The sequence below is a fragment of the Scomber japonicus genome, chromosome 22 (genome assembly GCF_027409825.1).
Source record: "Scomber japonicus isolate fScoJap1 chromosome 22, fScoJap1.pri, whole genome shotgun sequence".
Lineage (NCBI taxonomy): Eukaryota > Metazoa > Chordata > Actinopteri > Scombriformes > Scombridae > Scomber > Scomber japonicus.
The window spans coordinates 21208416-21236288 of NC_070599.1; the positions used below are offsets into that span (position 1 = coordinate 21208416).

Consider the following 27873-nt stretch of genomic DNA (forward strand, 5'->3'; position numbering starts at 1 on the left):
CGGGTCCATAAAGTAGTCTCTGGATAAATTGGAGCCTGAAAGCAGCGCCCCTACTTGCCAGATGGACAAGACCCTGTCCTCCCTCCTCCTTCGATAAAAACAAAACCCCCTGAGGAACCCAGTGCAACCTTTCCCAGAAAAAATCTACTAAAACCCTTTGGACCTGAGACAGAAGAGACGGTGGGGGATCGACGCAGGCCAGCCGGTGCCACAGAGCGGAGGAAACAAGATTGTTTACAATTAAAACCCGACCTCGGTAAGACAGGCTTTTAACAGTCCATGTCCACTTCATCAGTCTTCCCTTTACCCGCTCTAAAACATTTTCCCAATTTTTCTTTAAAAACGTTTCGTTGCCTAAAAACACTCCTAAATACTTGAGTCCTCCGCTCTTCCATACTAGACCACCGGGTAGCCTGAGTCGATCCCCCAGCCTGTCCCCCACCATGACCGCCTCACTCTTCTCCCAGTTTATTTTGGCTGAGGAGATGCAGCCAAAGTGATGTACAGTTTGCTCCAAAATGTCAATATCATGCTGAGTGTTGACTAGTACAATAACATCATCAGCATATGCAGATAGTTTAAAAGGCACATCACAGCCGGGGAAAGTGACACCACTCAGGTCTGTTCTCAGTTTATGTAACAGTGGCTCAATGGCCAGAGCATACAGCATGCCAGAGAGGGGACAGCCCTGTCTGACCCCTCTCTGAACACTAAAAGGTGCACTCAGGCCTCCATTAATTTTCAGTACACTCGCAATGTCACTGTACAGAACCTGGATCCTGGCTATGAGACCTGGGCTGAACCCAAAAGCAGCTAAAGCTTTCCAGAGGTACTGGTGTTCAACCCGGTCAAAAGCCTTTTCCTGGTCTATTGAAATCAGACCAGTGTCTACAGCCAATGAGCCAGAGACTTCCAAAACATCACGAATTAAAGTGACGTTGTCACTTATTAGCCTGCCGGGCACACAGTAAGTCTGGTCCACATGTATGACCTCAGCCATCACCTCCCTGAGCCTCAACGCCAGCGCCTTGGACAATATTTTATAGTCCCCACACAGCAAGGAGACGGGCCTCCAGTTCCTCAGTTTTTGCAAGTCACCTTTTTTTGGGAGCAGTGTGATGATGGCTCTCCTGCAGCTCAACGGTAAACGGCCACTTTCAAAGCTGTGCTGAAACACTTCTAACATGTCATTGCCCAGTTCCTTCCAGAACGCTTTGTAGAAGTCTACAGGCAGACCATCAATGCCAGGAGCCTTTCCATTAGTCAGGCTCATGAGGGCCACATGCAGTTCATCCAATGTTAAAACAGCGTCCAGCTGAGAGTTGGAGGATGCCTCCATTTGTGGTAGGTCCGCCAGGAATGCTACATCCAGCTCTGGGTCCTCCACCAGCTCAGCTTTAAATAGTTCCTTGTAAAAGTTGGTGGCGTACCGTCGAATGTCGTTGGCTGCGGTGAAAGAGGAACCGTCTTCCGAGCGCAGACAGTGGATGAATTTCCTCTGTCCATTCCTGCGCTCCAGCCCGAAAAACAACTGAGAGGGGGCGTCCATCAGTGAGGCGTTGAGGAAGCGTGACCGGACCAGAGCTCCCTGTGCGGTTACGCCCAGCAGGTTGGCTAAAGCAGCCTTTTTACTTTTAAGGGTTTCAACACACCCTTGATCTCCTGTACAGTTTAATAAACTCTGTACCTCAGTCTCCAGGTCCTTAAGGGATCTGGTAATGTACTTGGTGACATTGCGAGTATACTGTTTACAAAACTGTTGAATCAGGGTTTTTCCAAAATCCCACCACTGCTGCACTGAGGAAAAAGAGGATTTCTTTTCTCTGTGTAAAATCCATAAAAAAGCAAAAGCTTCTCTAAAAGAATGATCTGCTAAAAGAGCTGTGTTAAAATGCCAATAAGCACTGGAGGTCTTCACATTCTGAATGTAAAAACAGCACTGAACCAGAGAGTGATCAGACACACCAACTGGGACAATGTGACAGCTTTTAAAAATACTAAAATGATGTTTAAAACAGTAAAAGCGGTCCAGCCTGGCCAGAGACAGAGAGTTGTCTCTGCAGTGAGTCCAGGTGTACTGTTTGTTCTTACTGTTAAAACCTCTCCACACATCCTTCAGTTCATGAGCCTCAATGAGACGTCTGAGCCGAGCAGATGAAGCAGGATGAGGCTCCAGATGATTCCTGTCTAACTTAAAATCCTCAGTGCAGTTAAAATCACCACCCAAGAATAAATAATCATCAGCACAGTCACGAACCACATCACATAAAACATTTAAAAAGTTCATCCTCTCAGTACTTAAAACCGGAGCATAAACACAAATAAAAACCATCTTTACATTTTCATAGAGAGCATTGACCCTTAAAATGTGCCCAGACATGATGTCCTGCACCTCCACAGAGCGAGGACTAAAAGCTCTGGAGAAGAGGATTCCTACCCCAGCACTGTTGGACCGTTTGTGGCTGAGGAAGACTTCCCCTGGCCACTCCCTCTTCCAGTCCTCCTCATTGACAGAGTCACTGTGGGTTTCCTGGAGAAACACCACATCCAGCTTTTTTAACTCAAACAGTTTAAAAACAGAAGCTCTCTTTACGTCACTACGTGCTCCGTTAATATTAAGAGACCCAATATTAATGTCTGCCATGGTGTAAATCAAACCTGCAGCTCTAACAGAGAGACAGACAACAAACAATAAAAAGATGTATTTAAACATCGTCATAATCATCATCATCATCATCTTCATCATTATTATCATCAACAACAACACCGTCATCACTCCCATTGAGTATATCTTTGGCTTTCTTCACCAGTTTTTTTAGTCTGTACACCTCCAGTTTGTCAAACGCGTCTTGTCTCCTGAGTCGAGCCACAGATCTGATAAACCCAGTGAGATCAGGGTAGAACTGTTGTAACTGCACACACCTCCGACCTTTAGTTTGTACTAGAAACTGTTTTATGTTTTCCATAGAGTAGGACGTGAGTTTCTCTGCCTGAGAGGCAGTCAGCTCTTCCTCATCCTCATCATCAGAGATCGCTTGTGCCATTCTCCTGGTTTTAACCTCACTCTGCGTCTTTTTACCAGCCCTCTTTTTACGTTTACCAGTTTTTACTGTGAGACTTGAGTCATCACAGATGTCCTCCATCAACACTTCATTTAAAACACTGTCACCATCACTGCACACCTTCTTCCCCTTCTTTTCCTTCATCTGCTTCTTGCCACTCATTTCTTTTACAGTCTGACTCTCCTTTATATTTGGTAACACTGTTTTCTCTGCATCCTGCGATGCAACAGGTGAGCATGACTCACCTGTATTTCTCCTCTGCGGCTTTATTTTCTACCACCCGTCCCACCGGCTGATCCGAGCCCGAAACACCAGCTTCCTCCGCCGGCAGACCCGGTCCCGAGCCACCAGCCTCTCCGTCCGGCAGACCCGAGCCCGAGCCGCCGGTCTCCGCGGCCGGCAGACCCGAGCCCGAGCCGCCGGTCTCTCCGGCCGGCAGACCCGAGCCCGAGCCGCCGGCCTCCGCGGCCGGCAGACTCGAGCCCGAGCCGCCGGTCCCACCGACCGGCAGACCCGATCCCGAGCCGCCGGCCCCTCCGACCGGCAGACCCGATCCCGAGCCACCGGCCTCTACAGCCGGCTGATCCGAGCCCGAACCACCGGCCTCCTTCCTGGCTTCGGGACAAGCCCGAACCAGGTGCCCCTCAACCCCACACCCAAAACACTTCATCGTCTCTGATGTGACAAACACCACATAAGTAAAACCCTCAACATTAAAGGTCAGTGTCAGGTTTAGATGAGTATCAGTGTTTTTAAGCAGCATGTAAACCTGTCTCCTATGACACACTACTCTCTTTCACTTTCTCTCTCTTCCTGTTTTTAACCTCCTTTAACCTCTCCTCCTTTTTCCTCCCCCTCTCTTTTTCTCGACCTTATCGCTCTTCTCTCTCTCTTTCCTGTAAACTGTGTCGTGTGTCGTTTCACAGACCCTGCTTTTTTTTCCTCTCTCCCCTCCATTTCTTCTCATCACAACAACTATTTTTTCTCTTTTTTCACCCCTCACTTTCTCCTCTCCTCCTTATTTGCTCTTTATTTCACCTCTTCCCCTTCTTCTTCTTCTTCTGTTCCCACCACTACCTTAAACTCCTCTCTTCACTTCTCTCCTCTCTACCTTTTCTCATCCTCCTCCTTTTGCTCCCTCTTCCCTTGTTCCACACCTCTTTCTACCCATTCCACTTTCCTTATTCTCATCTTATTTTATATTAAGGGATGATTCACTTTAGAGTCCAAAAAAGGTTCATTTTATTGTCCTATTAGTTTTAGTTTGATCACAATTATGCAAAAGCACTAAAGAAACCTACATCGTGCCATTATCTCCACTGATCCATCTGACTTTAGCTTGTGTTGTCAATTCAACACTTAAAGGGATAGTTTGGGTTTTTTGACATGAAGTTGTAAGACATCCTCACCATCACCCTCAGTGTCGTGCATCAGCGTGAATCAGCTGATGGAAAGGTGCGCAGCCGTCAACAGGCGGCAGCGAGCAGTAATACGAAGGGAGGTAAAATAGTGCCAGGTCTTTTGCTTTATCTTTATGACTCCAGAAACTAGCCGGAACTACTTTCTTCAACACCAAAAGCCAAAAGGGCCAGAAGTCCGCTCACAGGACGCAGCGGAGGGAAAAGCCAAATGCTGATGCTGATGGTGAGGATGTCAAACAACTTCATGTCAATGATGCAAAGGGAGGGAAAATAGTGCCAGGTGATGCAAATGTATTTACTCTTTTGAACACATATTGTTTTTTGAAGTAAAATGCTTTATCTTGGTGACCCCAGAAACAAAAATTCCGGGAATTTTCAAACTTGGAAACTTTCCATGGGAATTAGCGGGAATTAATGGGAATTGACGGGAATTAATGGGAATAAACCGGGAATTTACTAAACTGAAGCTATGTTCTTATTAGGGAACTTAAATATAGTTGTGTAAAATAATATTTTAGTATAATCCTGACTAAAACAACCAGATATCATGCAGTATAGTTGAATATCTATGCTATCACATGCTCACATAGCACACTGTTTACTGCAGGGCTACTGAGACCACGCCCCCTACATGTACTGTGCATACTGAGGCCACACCCCCTACATGTACTGTGCATACTGAGGCCACGCCCCCTACATGTACTGTGCATACTGAGGCCACGCCCCCTACATGTACTGTGCATACTGAGGCCACGCCCCCTACATGTACTGTGCATACTGAGGCCACGCCCCTACATGCACTGTGCATACTGAGGCCACGCCCCCTACATGTACTGTGCATGCTGACGCCACGCCCTCTACATGCACTGTGCATACTGAGGCCACGCCCCCTACATGCACTGTGCATTCCTCCATCACATGCACAGTTGATTTTGACAATTCTGGACCACACGTTTGAGCCCAGAGCACATTTGGAATATTTCCAAAATTCCCCAGTTTAACTTCCCATGGAAATTTACCAGAAACTTTCCACCCCTTTGCAACCCTAGCCGGAACTACTTTATTCAACACCGAAAAGCCAAAGGGCCAGAACTCTGCTCACAGGACGCAGTGGAGGGAAAAGCCACTGCTGATGCACGACACTGATGGTGAGGATGTCAAACAGCTTCATCAAAAAACCTGAACTATCCCTTTAAGGTGGATTGCATTAATGAGCAGATTCATTCATTTCGTTGCCACTATAATATTATTATGACCAAACCAGATGAAGCTGGATAAAGACTCCACCACTGTAATAGATGTTGCTTCATATCAAGCATCATATCACCTGAGAGTGTTATGATGAACATTTGATCCTTGAGTTTTGGTTTCATCACAATTACACAAACACACTGTAGATGACATTGATTCATTTGTTTCCACTATAATAATATTATTATGGCGAGGGCTCAGAATGACGTCCAGGTCTTCAGAAAAAGGAAAAATTCGTCCACTTTTTTTCTAATGGCTGCTGCAGTTTCTTTATCTTCAGGTGACATTGCTCTCTTCTTCTCTTCTATCATCTGTTTGTCTCTTTCATTCATCTTCTCTTAAAAAATACCTGTAGTTTTTTCCCCAGCTGATTTTTTTATTTTAACGTTTTCAGACCATATTTTACTTAAAAACTTGGTCTGCTCTTCTCTCCGTCTGCTACTACGACTCACTTTTCCTTTTTCCTGTTCAGATGATAATTGGAACTTCCTGCAATTAGTCCAAAAGTCCATCCAAATAAATATATATATATATATATTCACAGTAGAAACTAAAAGAACCAGAGGCTTGACCCGAACACAGACCAGCTGTTTTCTTCAGATCAAGGTTCGACTGTTTGGTCCGGAGGTCTAGTGAAGGTTTCGGATCAAACTGAAAAAACATAAAGTCCGAACCAAATGAGCCTCATATGAGAGGACACTCAATTTACTGATATAAAGGATTTAAAAAAAAACAACTAAATATTCACATTTAAGAAGCTGGAAACAGAGAAATTTGGCTTCTTAAAGTGAATTTTCAAAGAGTGAGATACTCACTAGAGACACTTTACATGAATAAAAAGGAAGTAAAAAGAAACTTGAACTGAAACTAAAGTTCGCCTCAATTTGGGTCTCTTGGCTTAACTTCCTCTCTCTCTTTCGCCTCTCTTTCTCTCCATCATCACATTTCTCTCTCTTCTCACCTATTCAAACCTTTTTTTGACCCCTCTCGTCTTTGCGCTCTCCATCATCTCACCCCTTTTACCCTTTCTCTAACCTCGCTCCCTCCCCTCCATCGCTCTTTTGCCCGTTCACTTTCTCCTTCCTGTCAAAGTTCATGCACTTCCTGTCCCCCTGCCAGAGAGCCCCCCAGACACACACACACACACACACACACACACACACACACACACACACACACACAGCAGAAACAGTCGACCCTCTGGCCGTGCTGGCCCGGTCACAACCCCTACAAGCATACACACACACACACACACACACACAAGGACCCCAAATGTGCAACTAACCCAGTCATGGCCCAGTCAACACCTCCACCCATGTCGCTTTCGCTCTAACTGAGATCTCACACACACACACACACACACACACACACACACACTGCAGCCGCCCGGTTGGAGTGAAGCCAGGCTCGAGTCGGAGGCCTCATCTTACACAATCACATGTACGTCTCTGAACATAAACCTCGTGGTAATTCTCCCTCAGGGTCGCGGCAGTCTGACGACGCAGCGAACTCCACGAGAGGACGCGACTTTGTCATCTGTCACCGTTTCTACGACAACCTTTCTTTTTTATCTCTGGATGTAAAAAAACAAGGTGATCGTGTGCAGGCCTGAATTTATGGTGATACTGAATTTATAACTACAAACAAGTCTAGATTTCACAGGTGAATTCACGAGATTACCCCAAAAACATGACATCATCATTACATCAGTACAGGTGTAATTACTTATATCAAAAATAAAATCTATCCTGAGCTATATTGTCTATTTATACTTGAGAAAAAAGATGAAAATAAAAGTGGATACATGATGTGCAACACACAACATGTTAGTTATAGCATGCAGAGTGATGGAGAGAGGAGGAGAGGAGAGGAGAGGTGAGAGGAGAGGAGAGAGGAGAGGAGGAGAGGAGAGGGGAGAGAGAGGAGAGGAGAGAGGAGAAGAGGAGAGGAGAGGAGAGGAGGAGAGGAGAGGAGGAAGGAGAAGAGGGGGAAGGAGAGGAGAGGAAATAAGGAGAATAGAGGAGACAAGTTGTGAAAATGAGAGGAGAGGGAAAAGAAACAAGAGGAGATGAGAGGAGCAGGAGGATGAAGAAGAGAAGAGAGGAGAGGAGAGGAGAGGAGAGGAGGATGAAGAAGGGAAGAGGAGAGGAAAAGAGAGGAGAGGAGCAGGAGGATGAAGAAGAGAAGAGAGGAGAGGAGAGAAGAGAAGAGAAGAGAAGAGAAGAGAGGAGAGGAGAATGAAGAAGAGAGGAGAGGAGGATGAAGAGGAGAGGAGAGGAGGATGAAGAGGAGAGGAGAGGAGGATAAAGAAGAGAGGAGAGGAGGATGAAGAGGAGAGGAGAGGAGGATGAAGAAGAGAGGAGAGGAGAATGAAGAAGAGAGGAGAGGAGGATGAAGAGGAGAGGAGAGGAGGATAAAGAAGAGAGGAGAGGAGGATGAAGAGGAGAGGAGAGGAGGATGAAGAAGAGAGGAGAGGGGGATGAAGAAGAGAGGAGAGGAGGATGAAGAAGAGAGGAGAGGAGGATGAACTCACCAGCACAGTGTAGATATGCAGACAGCGGTAAACTGGTGAGAAATCCACCAAATCATGAGCTCCTGGAACCTGAACAGAGACAAAACACATATATAAAAACTTTAGTTTATTCCTTTAATTCTCATTATACACTTCCTTTACACATCAAGTCAACTTAAAAGAAAACAAAACACATTAAAACCAGAGATTAGACAGTGACAAGTAACACAGAGGAATTACTGAAGCTGATATAAGAAGTCTTGAATTCTGTGATTTTGGGGCATTTTGAATATTGGATTCCGGAATGTTGCTATGATGTCATATAGAATGTAGAATGTGACAGAACTCCCTGCCTGGTGTGTGTGTGTGTATTTTCCCTATATTGGATTCCAGAATGTTGCTATGATGTCATATAGAATGTAGAATGTGACGGAACTCCCCGCCTGGTTCAAACCTGGTGTAACTGTCCTTTTTCACATTTTAACATTGAATAGCAGCACAAATACAGATGCTAGCGATGGCATTAATCCGGGTTTCAATCCATTTAGATTTAAAAGGTGCAGTGTGTTGAATTTAGCCGAATGAACTAGGCAGAAATAAAATATAATGAGTAGCTTTTAATTAGTAAAATCCTATTCTCGTCCTCTTACATGGAGCCCAACGTAGTGTGCTGTGAGACCAAACACTATCATGCTAGAGAGGATCTTATTGCATTTTTAGGAAAGTCGTCATTGGTTCTTAATAATAATAATAATAAATTTTATTTATAAACGCGCTTTTACAAGTGCTCAAAGGACACAAAAAAATAGAACAATGTAGAAGGTTAAAAAAATATATAAAAGAGGATAAAAGAACAGTTTACAGGTTAAAAACCAGTTCTAAAAGGTGTGTTTTTAGGAGTGATTTGAAGGTATGGGGGGGTCTGTACAGTCTCTGATGGGTTTGGGGAGTGAATTCCAGAGGGTGGGGGCGGCAGTGGAGAAGGCTCTGTCCCCCCAAAGTTCGATGCTTGGTCCGAGGGGGTAGGGCAAGGAGATTTCCCTCTGAGGACCGGAGGGCACGGGAGGGGTTGTAGTGGTGGAGCAGGTCTGTGGTTCTTCTACACACTTATAAACCTCATCTCTAGAAATCACTAAATCTTACATACTGCACCTTTAAGACCACCAGGTTCCTGCTATTTCTCAAGTCACACTAAATATTTGCCACTTTTTAGCCTTTAGATGCTGTTTTGTTCTGTTTTTTAAATACTGTTAACACATTTCCTGTATTTTCTGGTTGTATTCTCATAAAGAGACTGATAAATAATTATATATGGTCATTATAGCACTGCTAAAAACAACAAATCTAATAGTGGCCTAAGACTTTTGCACATTACTGTATATAAAGGAAAACACACAAAGAAAGGTTTGACAGTCACCAGTCATTCAAACCTTTCTTCCTTTCTTTCTTCCTCTGACTAACCATCCCTCATTCCATGCCTTCCTCCCGTTGCCACATCCTCTGTCTCTCGGAGAACAACACAGTGGGCAATTTACCCATTTTAACACAGAGACACACACACACACACACACACACACACACACACACACACACACACACACACACACACACACACACACACACACACACACACACACACACACACACACACACACACACACACACACACACACACACACACACACACACAAGCCTAAAAAAAAAGAAAAGAAAAAGAAAACACAACAAAACATGTGCCCTCTTGCCCTCTGGAAAGTTTTCCTTCTGTAAAAATCATTGGAGGAGCAGCACAATGCCAGCTTTGATGTAACCACACACACACACAGACACACACACACACACACACACACACACACACACAGACACACACACACACACACACACACCCGAAAACAATAAGAACAAACAGCGAGTTTTACCACTTGAAAAGTTAGGTGGAGAGAAAGAAGAAGGGATGCAGAAAGAAAAGAGTTTAAAGGGTGACAAACTAAAAAATAAATGAGGAATAAAAAAGAAAAGGGGGATAGATAAAGGAAAAAAAAGAAGAGGAGGGACGAGAGAAAGAAGAAGATGTAACAGAGGAGTTGAAAAATAGAGGAAAAGGTGAAGAAGACTTGTAAATGGAGGATAAGAAAAGTGTGTATTCAGGTAAATGAAAGATTAAAGTAAAGAAAGCATAGAAGAGCTCACAAAGAAAGAAAAACAAAAAAAAAGAAGAAGAAGAACAAAGACAGCACAGAGAATGGGATGAAGACCCACATGGGGACGAGACTGTAAAATGAAGGGAAGGGGAAGAAGAAAAGAGGGGGGTGGGGGGTGGAGGGGCAAAGGGGGGGTGGATGGCGTGAGGAGACGGGATGCCGATGGTTGGCATCACCGCGCAGGCATCGGCGCCAACGCGGTCGTAACCCCTGGCGACCGCGGGGTCAGCGCCTTTTGTTCGAGCCAAGGTCTTCCCGTGAAGAAGGTTGAGTCAAGTTTACAGGACGTAAATAAGCAGAGAGGACGACGGGGACCTTAAAACAGAACGGGGAGCGGCAGGGTGACAAGTTCAGACCCCATTCTCTCTCTCTCTCTCTCTCTCTCTCTCTCTCTCTCTCTCTCTCTCCCTCTCTCTCTCTCTCTCCCTCCCTCTCTCTCACTCTCTCTCTAACTCTCTCCCTCTCTAACAATCTCTCTCTCTCTGTGTCTCTCTATCCCTCTCTAACACTCTCTCTCTCTAACTCTCTCTTTCTCTCTCTCTCTCTCTCTCTGTGTCTCTCTCTAACTCTGTCTCTCTCTAACTCTGTCTCTCTCTCTCTCTGTCTCTCTCTCTCCCTCTCTCTCTAACTCTGTCTCTCTCTCCCTCTCTCTCTCTCTCTCTAACTCTGTCTCTCTCCCTCTCTCTCTCTAACTCTCTATCTCTCTCTCCCCCTCTCTCTCTCTCTCTCTCTCTCTCTCTCACTCTCTCACTCCCTCTCTCTCAGTCTCTCTCTCTCTCTCCCTCTCACTCTCTGTCTCTCTCTCTCTCTCTCTCTCTAACACCCTCTCTCTCTCTCTCTCTTTTCATGGTGCTTTCCTCTCTCCGTGAGTGTGAACACGACGGCAGTGTAAAGGAACTCTGATCCCCCCCGTGAGGGATGACTCCAAGAGTTCATTGTCGAAAATCCTTTGTGTGTCAAAAGTTTTGTAAGTTCAGCGTTGAGACTGTAAACATCGTGCTGATGAACTTTAATAACCTTTCAGCTCATTTAACTGTAAAATCATGAAAGATGTGAAAATGTCCTTTTAATAGGCTGCAGCTAACGATGATGTTCATGATCAATTAACTAATTAGATGTTTGGTCTGTTTTATGTTAATCATGGTCAATCACGTCCTCAGTTAACTATCACAGAAGACTTAAAGAAACCTGAAAATATTCACATTTAAGAAGCTGAAACTTACTAAAGTGTACTGCATTCACTTAAAAACATTAAAAAAAGCTGGTTTTCTGAATAAATTACATAATTTTCCTGTTTTTATGAGTAATTTTTCCTGTTTTTCTGATTTAACGGGACACCTGCAATCATCTTGAAACTAGAGAATTTGGGGATTTGCTAAAAATTGTAATAAATGAACCCAGATTGGCGATTAACTGTCTCTCAATCAAGTATCTGAATAAACAGCTGATTACTGCAGCTCTAAACAAAAGATACAACAGAAAAATTAGCTGTAAAATAAACAAAAAAACATTCTCCTCGAGGTCGTGGGCATCATCCTGGATGAGTATACGGAGTGACATTTTATTTCCAGTGAAAGACAAAGTGCTTAAACCATGAATCACTCTTCTTTTACATCATAAAGTTCCTGTAATTGATTGAGAGGATTGATGATAAACTGACACTTTGTCTTTAAGCAGAATACTGAAAAACATCATGACTGTCACTACTTTGCTTTAACTCATAATATATAGAGATAGGAGTGTAATTAAACCAAAATGTGCACTTAAATTATAAGTTAAAAGGATGAGCTGCAGCCCAGTTGGTTATTTATCTATTTATAATGAATTAAACAGCTTTTAATAGGCTGATGGATCAACAGAGCTGCTTCTACACACTTTAAACTTCTAATATAATGAAATATATTGATACAGATCGAGTGGGTTCAAGTATGCTGCACAATAACACTCCCATTAAAAAAGAGTGAGCTTGTGTTTTTAGGAATGCTGGTTTACGTGGACTACGTGCTGTTATGAGTCTTATATTCACGGTGATGTAATCCCAACACAAACTTCCAAAAAAACACGTGGGGGCCAACCCTAATGACATCTGACTACTGGACAGAGGGAACGTTTTGAGAGCTGAGGTGATTTTGTATGGAAAGGAAAAGAAGAAGTGAGGAGAGAGAAAGAAAAAAAAGAAGGGAAAAAGGGACAAACGAGGAAAGCCAAGGGGCAAAAAGGGACACATGGAAGAGATGAAAGGAGACAAGAATTGGGGAAAAACAACAAAGACGCGACAGGAAGTGAGTAAAGATGAGGCCACACTGGAGGATTATCGGGGTTCAAAGCGGTTTCATCCACTGCCGCCAATCACAAAGGGGGGAACTATAGTATATAAAGGTTTGGGGGGGGTGAGGGACTGCAAAGATGTTGGGATTTGGGAGTTTTGAAAGGGTTCGAATTCAATTTCAGCCACTTGGGGACGAATTTGGGCAAACATCTGTGTGCCAGGATGACGAGTTGAGATGGATAAAGACATTTCTACAGACTAGTGATGTCATCTGCTTTTATGTGATGTCATCTGCTTGTTTGTTCATTTTTCTTATTGCTATCTATATTTTTATATTCCCATTATCTCCCCGGTCATCGCTGCTTGCGGCTTTAATTATTATTATTATTATTATTATAAGTGTTTGATTGTGGGGTTTTTTATATATGTGTGTGTGTGTGTGTGTGTGTGTGTGTGTGTGTGTGTGTGTGTGTGTGTGTGTGTGTGTGTGTGTGTGTGTGTGTGTTTTGACTCTCACTTCTTCATCTTCTTCCTCTTCGTCCTCCACATCCAGAATGCCCGAGTCTTGTTCGGACACGGGACTGTCACCTTGTCCGTCGCTCCGCTGCTGCGCCGCCAGCACTTCTTTCCTGGGGCGTCGACCAATCAGAGCCCTCTGCTGCGTGGAGACGGAGCTGTCCAACGAGTGCTGCAGCTGAGCCTGAAGCAGAAAGAAGAAGAGGTCAAATTAAACACTTATAGATTTTTTTTGGGGGGGGGGGGGGTTTACATTCCCGTTTTTTTTTTTAACCTGCTTTGTTTGCTTCGACTTCAGTTATTTCCAACATTTCCCAGAACACTTGTCAAACACCAGAGGAGGAAAAGAGGAACTTGTTGCATTTCATTTTTCTGGCTGGACTTCAGAGCACAGTAGAAGCCCTCTTTGATTAAAAAAAGAAAAAAAAGAAAAGGGGGTCTGACACCAAAAAGCAGATGTTAACCGATAACACTAATCACCCTTTCCGCAATCAAACATCAAACTCGCTATCAAAATCATATATACTGCCCTGGCTAATATATAATAACACAGGAGACGAGACGGAGAAAGAAATAACACAGCTTTCAGACAAGACTCATAAGAAAACAATACGTCAATCCTTTTAGGAAGGCGACAGAAAAAAGGCTCAATTCTTCTCCTTTTTGACATCTTTTTGGGGGAAAAGCTTAAAAATTTGCAGCTGGTGTAATGAGGTCATTAGTTGGGAGACCTTTGAGCTACTGCTTGCCACTCCTTGTCCCATGAAAATACCCTATAAAAAAAAAAAAAAAGAAAGAAGTGATTTACCTAAGAACCTAAGAATACACCAGAGGGAAAAATAGCAAGACAGGAAGGGAAGAGCAGGAAGGATGAAGAGTCAATGAAACCTAAAACAAAGCACATAAAATTAGTGCTGAGGACTTGAAAGCGGACGCAGACATGAGCTTTAACGTTTGATCTATGATCCTTCGCTTCGAGTCAATACTTTAAAAATTTAGGTGAAGAGTCTGAGAGTGATATGTTGATGCAGAGACCTTTAAAAAAACAACATAAATCCAACGTCTATTTTTACACACAGCTGTTATGTCGCATACATTTTCTCTCTACTGTTAAAATAGGCAACATTTACGACGCTTGCCAGAATAAACAGACGGAGAAAAAAAAAAAAAAGGTGCGGTGCAAAGAAAGAAGGAAATGGAAAGATCTTCTACAGAACAATGTGCCATGTGCAGTGTAATATCTGATGCAACCTGTGTCCTGTCTATGTCGCCCCGTTGAGGAAAACAGGTATTGCGGGAAATGATGCCATTCTCCCTCGGCGGCAGCGCTGGGTCGGGGAATACTAAAAATAAAAAATAATAATTTAACAGGAAAGGTTCGCTAGAAATTTATGGAAGCTTGTATCCAAAACAAAACCAGGTCACGTCCTGATAGAGACGGCCAAGCCTGCCTCCAAATATTATCTGCAGGAAAGCACCTCTCTTTGTTGTTGTTATCATTATTATTAATGCACTTAAACTTTAACATGATGTGATTTAACACTTGTGAAGAAAATATTTGTGATGTGCAGCTTGTCTGAACAAGGCTGGCTGTCTTTCATTAGAACTAAGGTCAAGTGGAGACAGTCCGCAAGTCTCAAGGTAACTTAAGGCAACGCAGCTTTATTTATTTATATAGTGCATTTCATACTGAGGGGCAACTCAATGTGCTTTACATAAAGACAAACATACATGGAAGCATAAAAACATACAATAAAAAAGAACCCAATTATAACAAAAATAAAACCAAGTACAGAAAAATAGAAAGAGAGAAAGAAAACATAAAGCTAAACTAAAATAGAGCATTAAATAACGATTTGCATTAAAGTCATTAAGATGACATACAGTGCAAATGAAAGATTAAAGTGCTTTAAAAAGAGCTCAATCATAAGCACAGGAGAAGAGAAATGTTTTTAACCTAGATTTAGATACTTAGGATAGGTGTGTTGTTTGTAGTTCAATAATCAATAGAGGTATATAGAATAGATAGATAGATAGATAGATAGATCCTTTATTGATCCCAAGCTGGGAAATTACAGTGCAGCAGCAGCATTACAGTGACGATAACAATAACCTATTTCAAATAATAATAATAATAATGATAATAAACTTTATTTCTATAGCACCTTTCCAAATTGAGGTTACCAAGGTGCTTCACATAATCCAATACACACCATTATGAAAAAACACAATTAAGACAATGGTGGAGCAAAGAAATATAAAATTAACACTTAAAACAGTTAAAAAACAATTATACTATATTACAGACATAGCAGTCCGTACAAATGGGCCTTTAAAAGCTTTTTAAAATGAGGCACTGACTGGAGGTACGTTAGCTTGGAGGCAGCAAATGTAAAGATTTCGTGACGGGTTTAAATACTTTCGACGACAGATTAAAGCGGCATTGTTCGCTGTAAATGTTCCTTTAAAAAAGGGTAAAACCAGCTCCGGCAAATTCCTCGACAACGCCAACGTCTGAGTATGAATATGGCGTTTTCGTGGATTTGTTCGAAGCCTTCTTCAACAGCATTGCCACCAAAACATTTCTGTGGGAAAACTTTGTTGTTGTGGGGGAATACCCTCTGAGATCTAAGTGAGTGCATCTTTCCATCCACACCCAGATCCGGCCTCCTCTTTAGAAAAATCTCCTTGAATGCAGCTCGGCTTCCTTTGCCTGCCGGCGCCAGCACGTAGGCTACCCCTCGTGCGCTTAAATCTGTCGATGAGGACGTCAATAAATACGTCAGGGACTTCGGGTGCCTCGATTTCAAGCCATTAATGACAACAGTAATGAGAAAAACTGGTGTGCAAACCCGGAAGAACACAATATCAGTGATGTTGGAACAACACAATGCCATCTTTGATCTAATGCCCACACACATTGCAGACTAATGAGTCATATAAGACAATAAGTACAAACAAAATCAGTGGAAAGTCTCATTCTTCTGCATAAAAGGTTACGGGGAGGCGAGCGGGGGACGCAAATGTGCCAAGCTGTGCCCTCTCATCTAAAGAAAGAAGAATAGGTAACAAAACAAATCTCTAAAAATACTCTCGAACCGAAGAGTCTTTTCACAAAAATTCTTCGACTCTCACAAATCAACCGAAAAGCTCTTCAAGACGTTTAAGACCGAAGGAACGACACGGTAAAAAAGCAGCAAAGACTTTAAAAACACGAAAGTGAAGAGTCTTTTTCTCTGCATGACATTCCTTTCTAATCTTTCACACGCCTGTTTTTTTCACACAACATACAAATTAACATACTTGGACCTCTAAAAGACGGCAAACACGTGAAAAGACGGACATAAGAGAAAACTGAAAGACACAGAAGTTGATCTTTCAGAAACGGACGTCAGCACCTACGTCAAATAAATCCCCACTTGGTGGCTGATTTCGTCTCTGGCATTCTTGAACGAGTCAATGTTGAACACACACTCCACCGTTAATTCTTACCTGTCGCACAATACCGAGTCCCTATTGCCAGCAAAAGCCTTTTTAACCCTGTCCTTTTGTTGACGGGTGGCATTCGGAGCGACACTCGAAGCTCAAGAGTGGGAATGTGCGTCACCTCTTGCGTAGAAACCCGCATGAAAATGGAGGACAATAGAGGTGGACAACATGGGAAAAAAAGAAGTGGAAAGGGAATAGAAGTGGAGGAGAAAAGAAAATGTATGAAGAGAGAAGGGTATTAGTGAAAAGAAGGTAGTAAGGCAGGAAAGGGTGAAAACTGCCCCAAGAGGTAGTGAGAACAAAACTGTAAGGGTAAAAAAAAAAAAGGCAAGATAAAAAGTACTTTATTTTTTTTCCATAGAGTTAAACAACATGTGTACAAATGCTCAAACCATAGACTGTATAAAAGAAATGGACGTAACATCCGTGATGTCACCCATTGGTTTGTGGCGGAGCGGGGAGGTTGCTATGGTTGCAAGGGCTGGATCTCGAGGACATTGGTCAATCAACCTGTCAGTCATGACGTAGCCACGCCCTAATGCATACCCTGCTTTATCATCAAATATAAAATCAGGGAGGCCAAAATGTCCCAAATGAACATCATACTGCATTGAAGAAGGCTTTAAACTAGCGATTGAGACCATAAACACATTTTGAAAATGTTTACTGAGGTTAGATATCAAGTGAGAAGTTGGTGAATTCTCCATTGACTTGTATAGAGACGGAAGTCCTTTTGACACCAAAATGGTCGCCCCCTGGTGGCCTTTTGATAGAATGCAGTTCTAAGTTACTTCCACGTTGGCCTCATTTCAGAGGACCGGAACTCCCCGCCTGGTGTGTGTGTGTGTGTATTTTCCAGGCGGGGAGTTCCTGTCCTCTGAAAAGAAGCCAATGCGGAAGTAACTTAGAACTGCATTCTATCAAAAGGCCACCAGGGGGCGACCGTTTTGTGTTCAAAAAGACGTCCGGCTCTATACAAGTCAATGGAGAATTCACCAACTTCTCACTTGATTTCTAACCTCAGTAAACGTTTTCAAAATGTGTTTATGGTCTCAATCGCTAGTTTAAAGCCTCCTTCAATGCAGTCTGGTGTTCATTTGGGACATTTTGGCCTCTCTGATTTTATATTTGACGATAAAGCAGGCTACGTGGCTATGTTGTGATTGACAGGTTGATTGACCAATGTCCTTGAGATCCAGCCCTCGCAACCAATCGCAGCCTCCCCACTCCGCCGTTGGCCCCGCCCATACGTCCGTCCATGACTCCGCCTCATGCCCATATAAGTAGAATCCGTGTTCATTTTTTCCCGGCATGCACCTGAAATTTTCAAGATGGCGCTGCCTAGATTCGATATTATTGGCTTCCGAGCAGCAGTCCACAAACCAATGGGTGACGTCACGGATGTTACGTCCATTTCTTATATACAGTCTATGGTATTTTCCCTAAATTGGATTCCGGAATGTTGCTATGATGTCATATAGAATGTAGAATGTGACAGAACTCCCCGCTTGGTGTGTGTGTGTATTTTCCCTATATTGGATTCCAGAATGTTGCTATGATGTCATATAGAATGTAGAATGTGACGGAACTCCCCGCCTGGCTCAAACCTGGTGTAACTGTCCTTTTTCACATTTTAACATTGAATAGCAGCACAAATACAGATGTTAGCGATGGCATTAATCCGGGTTTCAATCCATTTAGATTTAAAAAGGTGCAGTGTGTTGAATCCAGCAGAACGAACTAGCCAGAAATTAAATATAATAAGTATCTTTTAATTAGTGTAAAATCCTATTCTCGTCCTCTTACATGGAGCCCAACGTAGTGTGCTGTGAGACCAAACACTATCACGCTAGAGAGGATCTTATTGCATTTTTAGGAAAGTCGTCATTGGTTCTTCTACACACTTATGCACCTTTAAGAGAGTCAGGTTCCTGCTATTTCTCAAGTCACACTACATATTTGCCACTTTTTAGCCTTTAGATGCTGTTTTTTTAAATACTTATATACTTTATTTGTCACACATACATTTGTACAGTGAAATTCAGTCTCTGCATCCGTGCCACACTACAAACGGTTCACTACTGTCACAATATTTTTAAAATTATCCAACATTGCACTGCGGAAAACACCGCAAGGCAGTGCCGAGTTAAGTATGTGCTGCGTGGCTTTGGTGACAAACTTCAAGGGCCGTTTGCAGTCTTCTCTTTGCATTTGCGGCTCGGGTGTGGATTTTGACAAGAATTACAAGTGAAAGAGCAAAGTTGCAGTGATCTCTTCGATGACAAGCGGTTTGAACTGGTTGTTTATTGTGGGGGGAACTCGCAGCAATTTGTGAAAAACCGGCGTCCACCCTACTTTCTGAAGAGGGACTTGAGGTTTTACACACTGACAGTACATGCTGTTTGCAGTTTTGAAGGACTTTTGGGAAACGAACGCAATTAACATTACCTTACATACAAAAGTAATTATTGCCGACAATAAATTTCATAGTGTTTTTCAAAACAAAATGCCACTAATTAAAAAACAAATGTGTTTGATAAAAATAGCAAGACATTTACAAGCTGAATGTTCTGTATTCAAAATGATGATACAGGCTGAACTACATAAAATAACATTATATTATATGTTGATTTAAATATTTAAACACTTTTTTAATACGGTACAGTACGGATGTCCAAGAGCTATCAATCCTGGTATTAGTATCAGTTCCTGTAAGCATAAAAACTGATCCATTTCTGATTCTTTATTGTAACCCATCGACCTCTGGGTAGCATGGAAAACAAAAATGCACCGTTTTACGATGCAGAAGCCACCAGTTTCAATAAACGACAGTGAGCAACAGCAAGCAATAAAAAAGGGGAGCCACTTTTTTTTTTTTTAAAAAGCCTCTAAATATTTCTGTGAGTCAGAAAAACTACGTTTGAACTCACAGTATTTTGTTCCTACTGAGGATGTAGAGATGCCTGATGTGCACCGACACTCTATAAAAACACCAAATAAAATATTACAGCTCACTTTAAAGAAAAGCACTTACGCACGATATGTTTTCTTCACAGAAGTCAAGACTTTGGGGAAATACACAGATTCCTCTTTTTTCTGGCCGAGAGTAAGATGAGAAGATCGATACCACTCCCATCTATTTGTCATGTTATTATCATTATGGTTTATTTAATATGGACAGATACAATATACACAGACAAGCTGAAACAGATGTGCAACGCAAGTATCACAGTGTTCATATTATTACCAACACGTGGCCCTAAAAGTAGAAGATTCTTCACTAAATAAACAAAAAGTCAAATAATGTTTACTCCTGCCTTACAGCCATGCACTAAGCACTCTGCTGCACTTTTAATACTTTTATATTTATTAACTTCTACCTCACTAAATGTTCTGTGTCACTAATTTCATTGTATTCTTATTGCAATGATAATAAAGGCTTTCTGATTTCTGAAAATAGTAAAATAAAGGAGTAAAAAAGGACGTAAATTCAGCTGTACATTAAATATAATACAGCACAGCATAAAAAAGAAGATAAGCAAAGTAAAACATGGTGTATGTATTAAATATGAGGCTATTAGCTTAGCACAAAATCAGCAAACAAGGAAGAACAAACAAACTTTGGCTTTATCCAAAAGTAACTAACTCTGCCGACCAGAACTTCTCACGCTCACTAATTAAAAACATTATACTGTTTGTTTCATTTGTACAAAAACCAAAGTTGAATAAAAAGGAAAAGTTGTGATTCTACAGCCTCCTTAAAATCTTGTTTTTTTGTCCATTGAACAAAATGAGTTTTGGTGGTATTGGAGAACAGCCAGCCTCAAACATGTGTCCGTAAGTAAAGCGACAATACAACAAAAACTAAATTGAACCAAAACTTAATATTGGCGGCTTCGAAAGAATCTCTTTGTTGTCATTGCACGAGTTACACGAAATTGGGGAAAAAGCTCAAATTCAGTGCAAAAAACCCCCCCAAAACAAAACAGAGTAAGACTATTTAGTATGAAGTTAAGTTAAACGTTTAAAAAAAATGGTATAGAAGTACTATAAGAATAAAAATCTAATCTAATCTTTCTTGATCTCAAACATGAAATCATGCAAACTTAATATTGGCGGCTTCGGAAGAATCTCTTTGTTGTCACTGCGGAGGGAAAACGAAATTGGGGAAGGGTTAGGTAAGTTAAAAGTTTTAAAAAAGGGTATAAAAGTACTATAGGAATAACTGTACTATATAAAAATCTTGGACACTATGGAATATTGCCCAGTCAACCAGTATGCTGAGTGTTAATAAATTTACACTAAGGACTAGTTTAACTGGATATTTCTTGATTTCAAACATGAAAACATGCAAAATCATGTATTTTACTTAATCAAACCCAACAGAGAAAGTTTATTTTATTTTGTTAAACCTGGAGGAAATTAAAGTACTGAAAAAAGTTTTATAAAGAACGGTTTTACGTCCACACAGAGGCACAAAATTGGCTTTGGAAGAATCTCTTTGTTGTCACTGCGGAGGGAAGACAAAATTGGGGAAGAAGCTCTCAAATTCAATGCGATTTAAAACAAAACAACGTAGGGAGGTTTAGTATAAAGTTAAGTTAAAAGTAAAAAAAAAAGGGGGTATAAAAGTACAGTAAGAATCTAATCTAATCTTGAAATCATGTGTATTTTACTTAATCAAAGCCAAGACAGAAAGTTTATTTTATTTTGGTAAATCTGGAGGAAATTAAAGTACTGAAAAAAGTTTTATAAAGAATGGTTTTACGTCCACACAGAGGCACAAAAGTGGAATTGGCACAGTGTCAGAAACAAGCGTAATTACCCCAGCAGGACTGTAAGTACCACTAGTTTGGGGACAGCGATGACCAGTCAGTGTGAATTATATCAGTGAACGCTTCGTTAGCGTCGTCCCTCTGCTGTGAGTTTCGGATTAGTGTGCTCCATGCAGCTGGATTATGGAGTAAAATATAAATATCAATCAAACTCTGCTCAGAAACATACTCCATATTAAATGACTCCGATCAGATTCGGGGGGCAGAAACCTGACTGGGGGCATCTTTACAATAGATCACTTTTTTGGCAGGCGGACCTCCGAGCCAGAAATAATGGTGTCCGATGTCGGTGAACTGTGGAGCATTATTCAGTAGACAACACACACACACACACACACACACACACACACACACACACACACACGCTGAGTGACTGACACACCGACCCATAACAGTCTATTTTCGTTTTCCGTGTGATGGTTCAATACACCGACCCAGCGTGTGCCCTCCGCCACCCTCGCTGCATGCGCACGCATGTGTGTGTTCAGTAACTAGATACAGGTAATCAATCTTCTTCCACTTCACAGACGCAACAATCTGTTTCCCATTAGTGTGTGTGTGTGTGTGTGTGTGTGTGTGTGTGTGTGTGTGTGTGTGTGTGTGTGTGTGTGTGAAACTACCGAATACACAGCAGAAGCTCTGAACTTGTCCTTTGACTGTGAGTGAGTGAAAGAAAAAGGGGAGCGAAGAGAATGAAGGAGGTGGATGGAAAGATGAGGAGATGGAAAGTGTGAAAGGGAGAGAAAGAGATGGACATTGAGTGAGAGAGAGAGTGAGTGGTGAGGTGAGGTGGGAGCGGAGGCGGAGGGGAGGGGGGGGAGGGGGGGAGAGAGGAGGAGTGATGTGACAGAGCAAGAGAGAAAGATGGAAATGACAGCGGAGAGTTGTGAAAGAATGACAAAGACATTTTTAAATGATTCTTCGGTTTAAGATTCCTCCACTTATTTTTCTTCTTTCATCCTTCTACTCTGTATCTTGTCTCAATCTCATCCTCATCCATGTTTTTCATTCCTTAGGTCTCCTCTTTGCCTTTTCCACCCGTCCTCTCGTCTTTTTTTGTAGTAAAGAAACAACAGGCTGCATTGGTGTGACTTGGCTACGGTGATAAGATGAAATAAGATACAGGAAAGTGGTTTACAGGACTATTAGGGCAGATTTTATAAATTACATTGACAAATTGTTCTATTCTCTGTAACATGAACAGTTAATTCTACTTTTCTCATCAAATCTATCAGGAATGTGCACTTGCATAAAGTTGAGCCAGGTTCAATTATTTTGGAAGTGAACCACGTGTTCTTTTACGGGAACCCGAAGTGTCAAAGAAGTAGTCGAACTATCAATGTGTCTCAAATCACTTCTGTTAGTAGACTGTGTAAACTATGAGCTTACTATGTAGTGGATACATTTCAACAGGTTAGTGTCTCAAATCAAACACGGAAATGACGAATAGCTAGTTTGCGTTATCCTTTGTGGCTGAATCAACATTATAAACCTAAAGCCAAACAATATAATGGTGCTTAGTGTAAAAAAAAAAGACATGCATAATGGATTTGTATAATGTGTCGATTAGGCACGGGATGATAACCGTGTCCAAGGTATACCGCGATATGAAAAAGCCACGATAACCGAAACCGCCAACTTTTCTGTCATATCGTCCCTAAGGTATGAGCTGTTTTTAGTCTGGTCAAAGACAGGAAGTGGAAAGGTCAGAAATCCCTCAGGTGGTGCAGCTGCAGCGTAGAGTATCACAACCCCTCACACTGTCATTACAGTGTATATTCAGGTTAAATTAACATGTCTGTCTTTATTTTTCTTCCTTTTAGGAACATTTTAGAGCTGTAATCGAAACACCACCACACCGTGAAACCATGATATTTTTGCTTATGGTTATCATACCGCCAGAATCTCATTTCGGCCTATGTCTAGTGTCGATGTTCACCATAGTTACAACGTCCTCAGCCACTATCCATTTTGTGATTAAGAAAATAAAACCACTAACAAAAGAGAAATGTGCAGAAGGAGCCAATAAAAAACAGACATCCAATATAATAACTAAAGAGTAAAGAAGTACAGACAAAAGACACATAAAATATAATAATGAGAGCAGATATGATGCTGCATTACTTAATTGAACCAGAAAGAAGAGTATGGTCAATTTCTTCAATGCTTTTAGACTGGTGGTGTATCTAATATGACGTGGTATGAAATTATTACAGGCTGTTAAATTAACCCAATAAACCTAATGATAGTGGAGCTTATTGTACTGTAATGCATGTATAATGTGGTGATGGTCACCATAGTTACAACGTCCTCAGCCGCCATTCCCCTCCCCTTCTACGCAGCCAAGATGTTGACCATTACCATGGACGAGAAGTGTCCATAGTTACAACTTTTTGACTGTTTTAATTGACTGTTTAAGCACCATCCAGGTTCTTACAGGGCTGCATACTTCTCAGTGTGAACAGGCTTATGCACTATATAAGAAGTGTAAGTACAGAAGGAGAGATTTGAGACACAGTAGAGGTAAAAGACATTGTAGAAGTGAAGCCTTTGGTTGTAACTATTTCAATTCCTCTGTAAACTCTCCTGCCACCAACTACATCTTATTCCACCGATCTAGGTCTGAAATATATAAAACACCAGCCTGATAAGTGATGGACTGATGACCTGACAGATGTAGGAAAACGCCAGAATGATTTCATCTTCTCCACGTCGATGCTCCCTGTTGTTGACCTCGGCCGCCATTCCCCTCCCCTTCTACGCAGCCAAGATGTTGACCATTAAAAAGGTCGAGAAGTGTCCATAGTTACAACTTTTTGACTGTTTTAATTGCACCATCCAGGTTCTTACAGGGCTGCATACTTCTCAGTGTGAACAGGCTTATGCACTATATAAGAAGTGTAAGTACAGAAGAAGAGGTTTGAGACACAGCAGAGGTTAAAGACATTGTAGAAGTGAAGCCTTGGTCCCTGATTTGGTTGTAACTATTTCAATACCTCTGTAAACTCTAATGCTACCAGTTCCATCTTAATCCACCGATCTAGGTCTGAAATATATAAAACACCAGCCTGATAAGTGACGGACTGATGACCTGACAGATGTAGGAAAACGCCAGAATGATTTCATCTTCTCCACATCGATGCTCCCTGTTGTTGACCAACAGAGCAAAACTGTAAACACACTGAAAAGCAAAAACAGAAAGGACGAAGTTGGCGCTGCTCGTGTTGCTAGGTGGAGCTGTGAAACATAGGGCGGCTTCACGGCGCTATGGCAACCAGACAGCCGTGATCATACACATACACACACAGCCACACACACACAGAGCCACACACACCCGTACAGCGCTTTGGTGCTCATGATGACTTTGTTTGTTTACGTTCTCGCTCCTGGAAGTCGGGCCCTGGCACCCTTTTTCCGATGACATCACGCAGATTGTGAGAGAGAGACGTCGGGCCGTGATTGGCCGGATACGAAAACACGTCTCTCGGCCAAATCATGACAAGAATTTATGAGTCTGTCGTCTGAAACCTGGTGTTAAGGTTGTGTTGTTTTTCCCCATTCTCTTTATCTTCCTCCTCCTCATCCTCCTCTTCCTCACTCATCCCTCTTAATCACTTTTCCTTCATCTTCTTATCCTCCTCTTCATCGCTTCTTTTCACCTAGTCCACTTTTCTCTTCTTCTCTTTATCACTTTTCCCTCCATCATCATCATCCCTCTTGCCTCTCTTCCTCTTCTATATTTTTTCCTCCTCATTATCTCCTTTTTCCAACTATCATCCTCCTTGCCCTTTCCCCCATTCATTCATTCATCCTCCTCTTCTTCTTCTTCTTCTTCTTCTTCGTCTTCTTCCTTCTCTCCCACTTCCCTTCTCATCCCTCTTCCTCCTCCTCTTCTCCAGGCATATGGCAGCAGACAATAGCTCCATTGTAAGCCCTTCGCTCTCCTTCGTCTCCTCCCTCCTTCCTTCCATCCCCTCCCTCCCTCCCTCCCCCTCCTCCTCTTTCCCCAGATCTATTTATTTTCACATCCTTGGTCAAGGGAGCTGTAACGACGGCTGGGTACAGAGAGTTAGAGCTAATTTGGAACAGAGCACACCAGAGAGACACACTGTCTGAGAGAGAAAGAGATGGAGAGACACAAAATGAGGAGAGAGAGAGAGAGAGAGAGAGAGAGAGAGAGAGAGAGAGAGAGAGAGAGAGAGAGAGAGAGAGAGAGAGAGAGAGAGAGGGGGAAAATGGTTGAAGGAGGGACAAAAGGAAAGGAAGGAAAAGAAGAAGAACTTTCAATTTGTACATTCGTTCACACACTCTCTCACACACACACACACACACACACACACACACACACACACACACACACACACACACACACACACACACACACTCACAGACACACACACACACACACACAGGGCTTCTGATTGAGTGCGAGCAGTCAAAGCCAAACATTTGATACAACAGCATAATCCCAGTATCAGTATCAGGACTGCTGGACCGCTGGGGCTTCCATAATCTCCCTTGTAATTAGTGGTTAGAGGAGTTAGCGGTTAGCTTCTTCAGTGACTGCAAGTGGATTTTCTACGCCAGTGATTCTCAAATTGCGGTCCGAGAACCCCCCACCTAAGGGTCATTGAGGGGTTTTCTAAAAAGGAGAGGGGGTGGGAGGGTGGGGTGATGTCTGTAGATGAAAATGAACATCTGAGTGAGAGTGCAGATGTGGAGTGATACGTTTAAATCTCACCACCTACCACCTGAGTTTTTTTTTTTATAATCTTCTGCTTGTTATTGGTCAGCGGTGAAGTTTAGCTCCAGAAGAGGTTCGGTGCTTTTTGGTAAAGACGCCAAAAGTGTCTAAACGCTATCGGACACATGGATACTCTTCCCCAAAAAAAAATACAGGAGAGTCAGCTGTGAGTGCTGCTTAACACATCATTTAAAAATCTTCCATGCTTTTAGATTCAATAGGTTCAATTTAACATCTATTGGATATAAAAGCCCAAAATCTAATCATTAATTTATCCTTTTATTTGTCACCTGCTGAACAATATGTCCTGTTTAACTGCAGACATGAGAGGGAACACCTTTAAAACCACCGAGTCAACCAGCAGACAGCAACGTACTGGGTCAAGAGTCAGAAATGATCCTCTAGTGACATCTAGAGGCCAAGAAAGCACATTAATCTAAATCCTACTCTAGTTTTTTTTTTCCTTAAGGTGTTCACCTGGTGTGTAACTATCCTGTGAGATATTTGTTGAAACTTGATAACTTCTCCAAAGAATGTATCTTAATCCCTGAAAATCCCTGTCAGCAAAAAGTATTTACCAGGGGAGGACACTTGTTGATATTAAGTCTTAAATCCTGAATCTCAGTATTTTTCACTGTTTTCTGTTTTTTTTTATTGCCCAAACTCTTCATAGATTAATTGAGAAAGTTACCAGATTAATCGATAATGAAAATAATTAAGAATTCAGTGTAGGTTAAACTCAACTCAACCTTAAATATGTTTGAAATTGGAGCAAATACAAGATCCTACTGTTGTATTACCGTATTTTTCGGACTATAAGGCGCACTTTAAAATCATTTAATTTTCTCAAAAATCGACAGTGCGCCTTATATATTAATTCTGGTTGTGCTTACTGACCTCGAACCGATTTTATGTGGTACACGGCGCTCAAAAATCTGTCAAAATTACGCATTACGGCTGTAGTCGGCCGTAGTCAGGAGCCGCGCGGAGTTCAAAGTTAAATTGCGAGCTGCGTGGGAGCAGCGGATGACAGAAGGCGAACACACATTCACCGAGACAGGGAGGCAACGCCGGGCGAGTTACGCCACTATCTGGCTAAGGTATCAGTCTCAAGTGTCGTCCGAGCTTTCATGAAGGCCGGAATCATCACTGAACAACAGCCGAGTACCGGTAACAGCAACGAGACTGACTCGGATAATGACGAGAGGGATCCGGTAATACGGTAAATTCAATTATTCCATTTGAGATTCAATTTTTGGGGTATTTTTGCATTTATTTGATACTGTGTGAGAGCAACAGGCAGGAAATGTAGATAGAAAGAGTCTTAGACCATCAGGCCAACGAGACATTTTAATTGCTAAATGTCAAAATCTACATTTATTATCAGAGGAAGTCTTGATTAGAATATATAGTCCACAACCGACCGAGCTGCCACTTTTCTCCTGAGTCTCCATCCGCTCATCCGTCAGTCCCCTCAACCGGTCCTTCCTCATTCCCATCCCACCCCTCCATCCTGCATGTCCGTTGAACAACATTCCCGAAATAATGGAGGCGCACAAATAAACAAAAGAAG

The 27873-nt window shown here is 42.1% G+C and overlaps 1 protein-coding gene across 1 annotated transcript in view; it reads right to left on the bottom strand.

The window, feature by feature from the left end:
* Positions 1-27873, bottom strand: part of exoc6b (exocyst complex component 6B) — a 100699-nt gene that overhangs the window by 48713 nt on the left and 24113 nt on the right. Inside the window, exons 7-8 of the mRNA XM_053343151.1 lie at positions 13234-13416; positions 8268-8336 (exon numbers count right to left, since the gene is read on the bottom strand). Coding sequence (XP_053199126.1) covers positions 8268-8336; positions 13234-13416 — 252 coding nt within the window. The remainder of the gene's footprint in view (positions 1-8267; positions 8337-13233; positions 13417-27873) is intronic.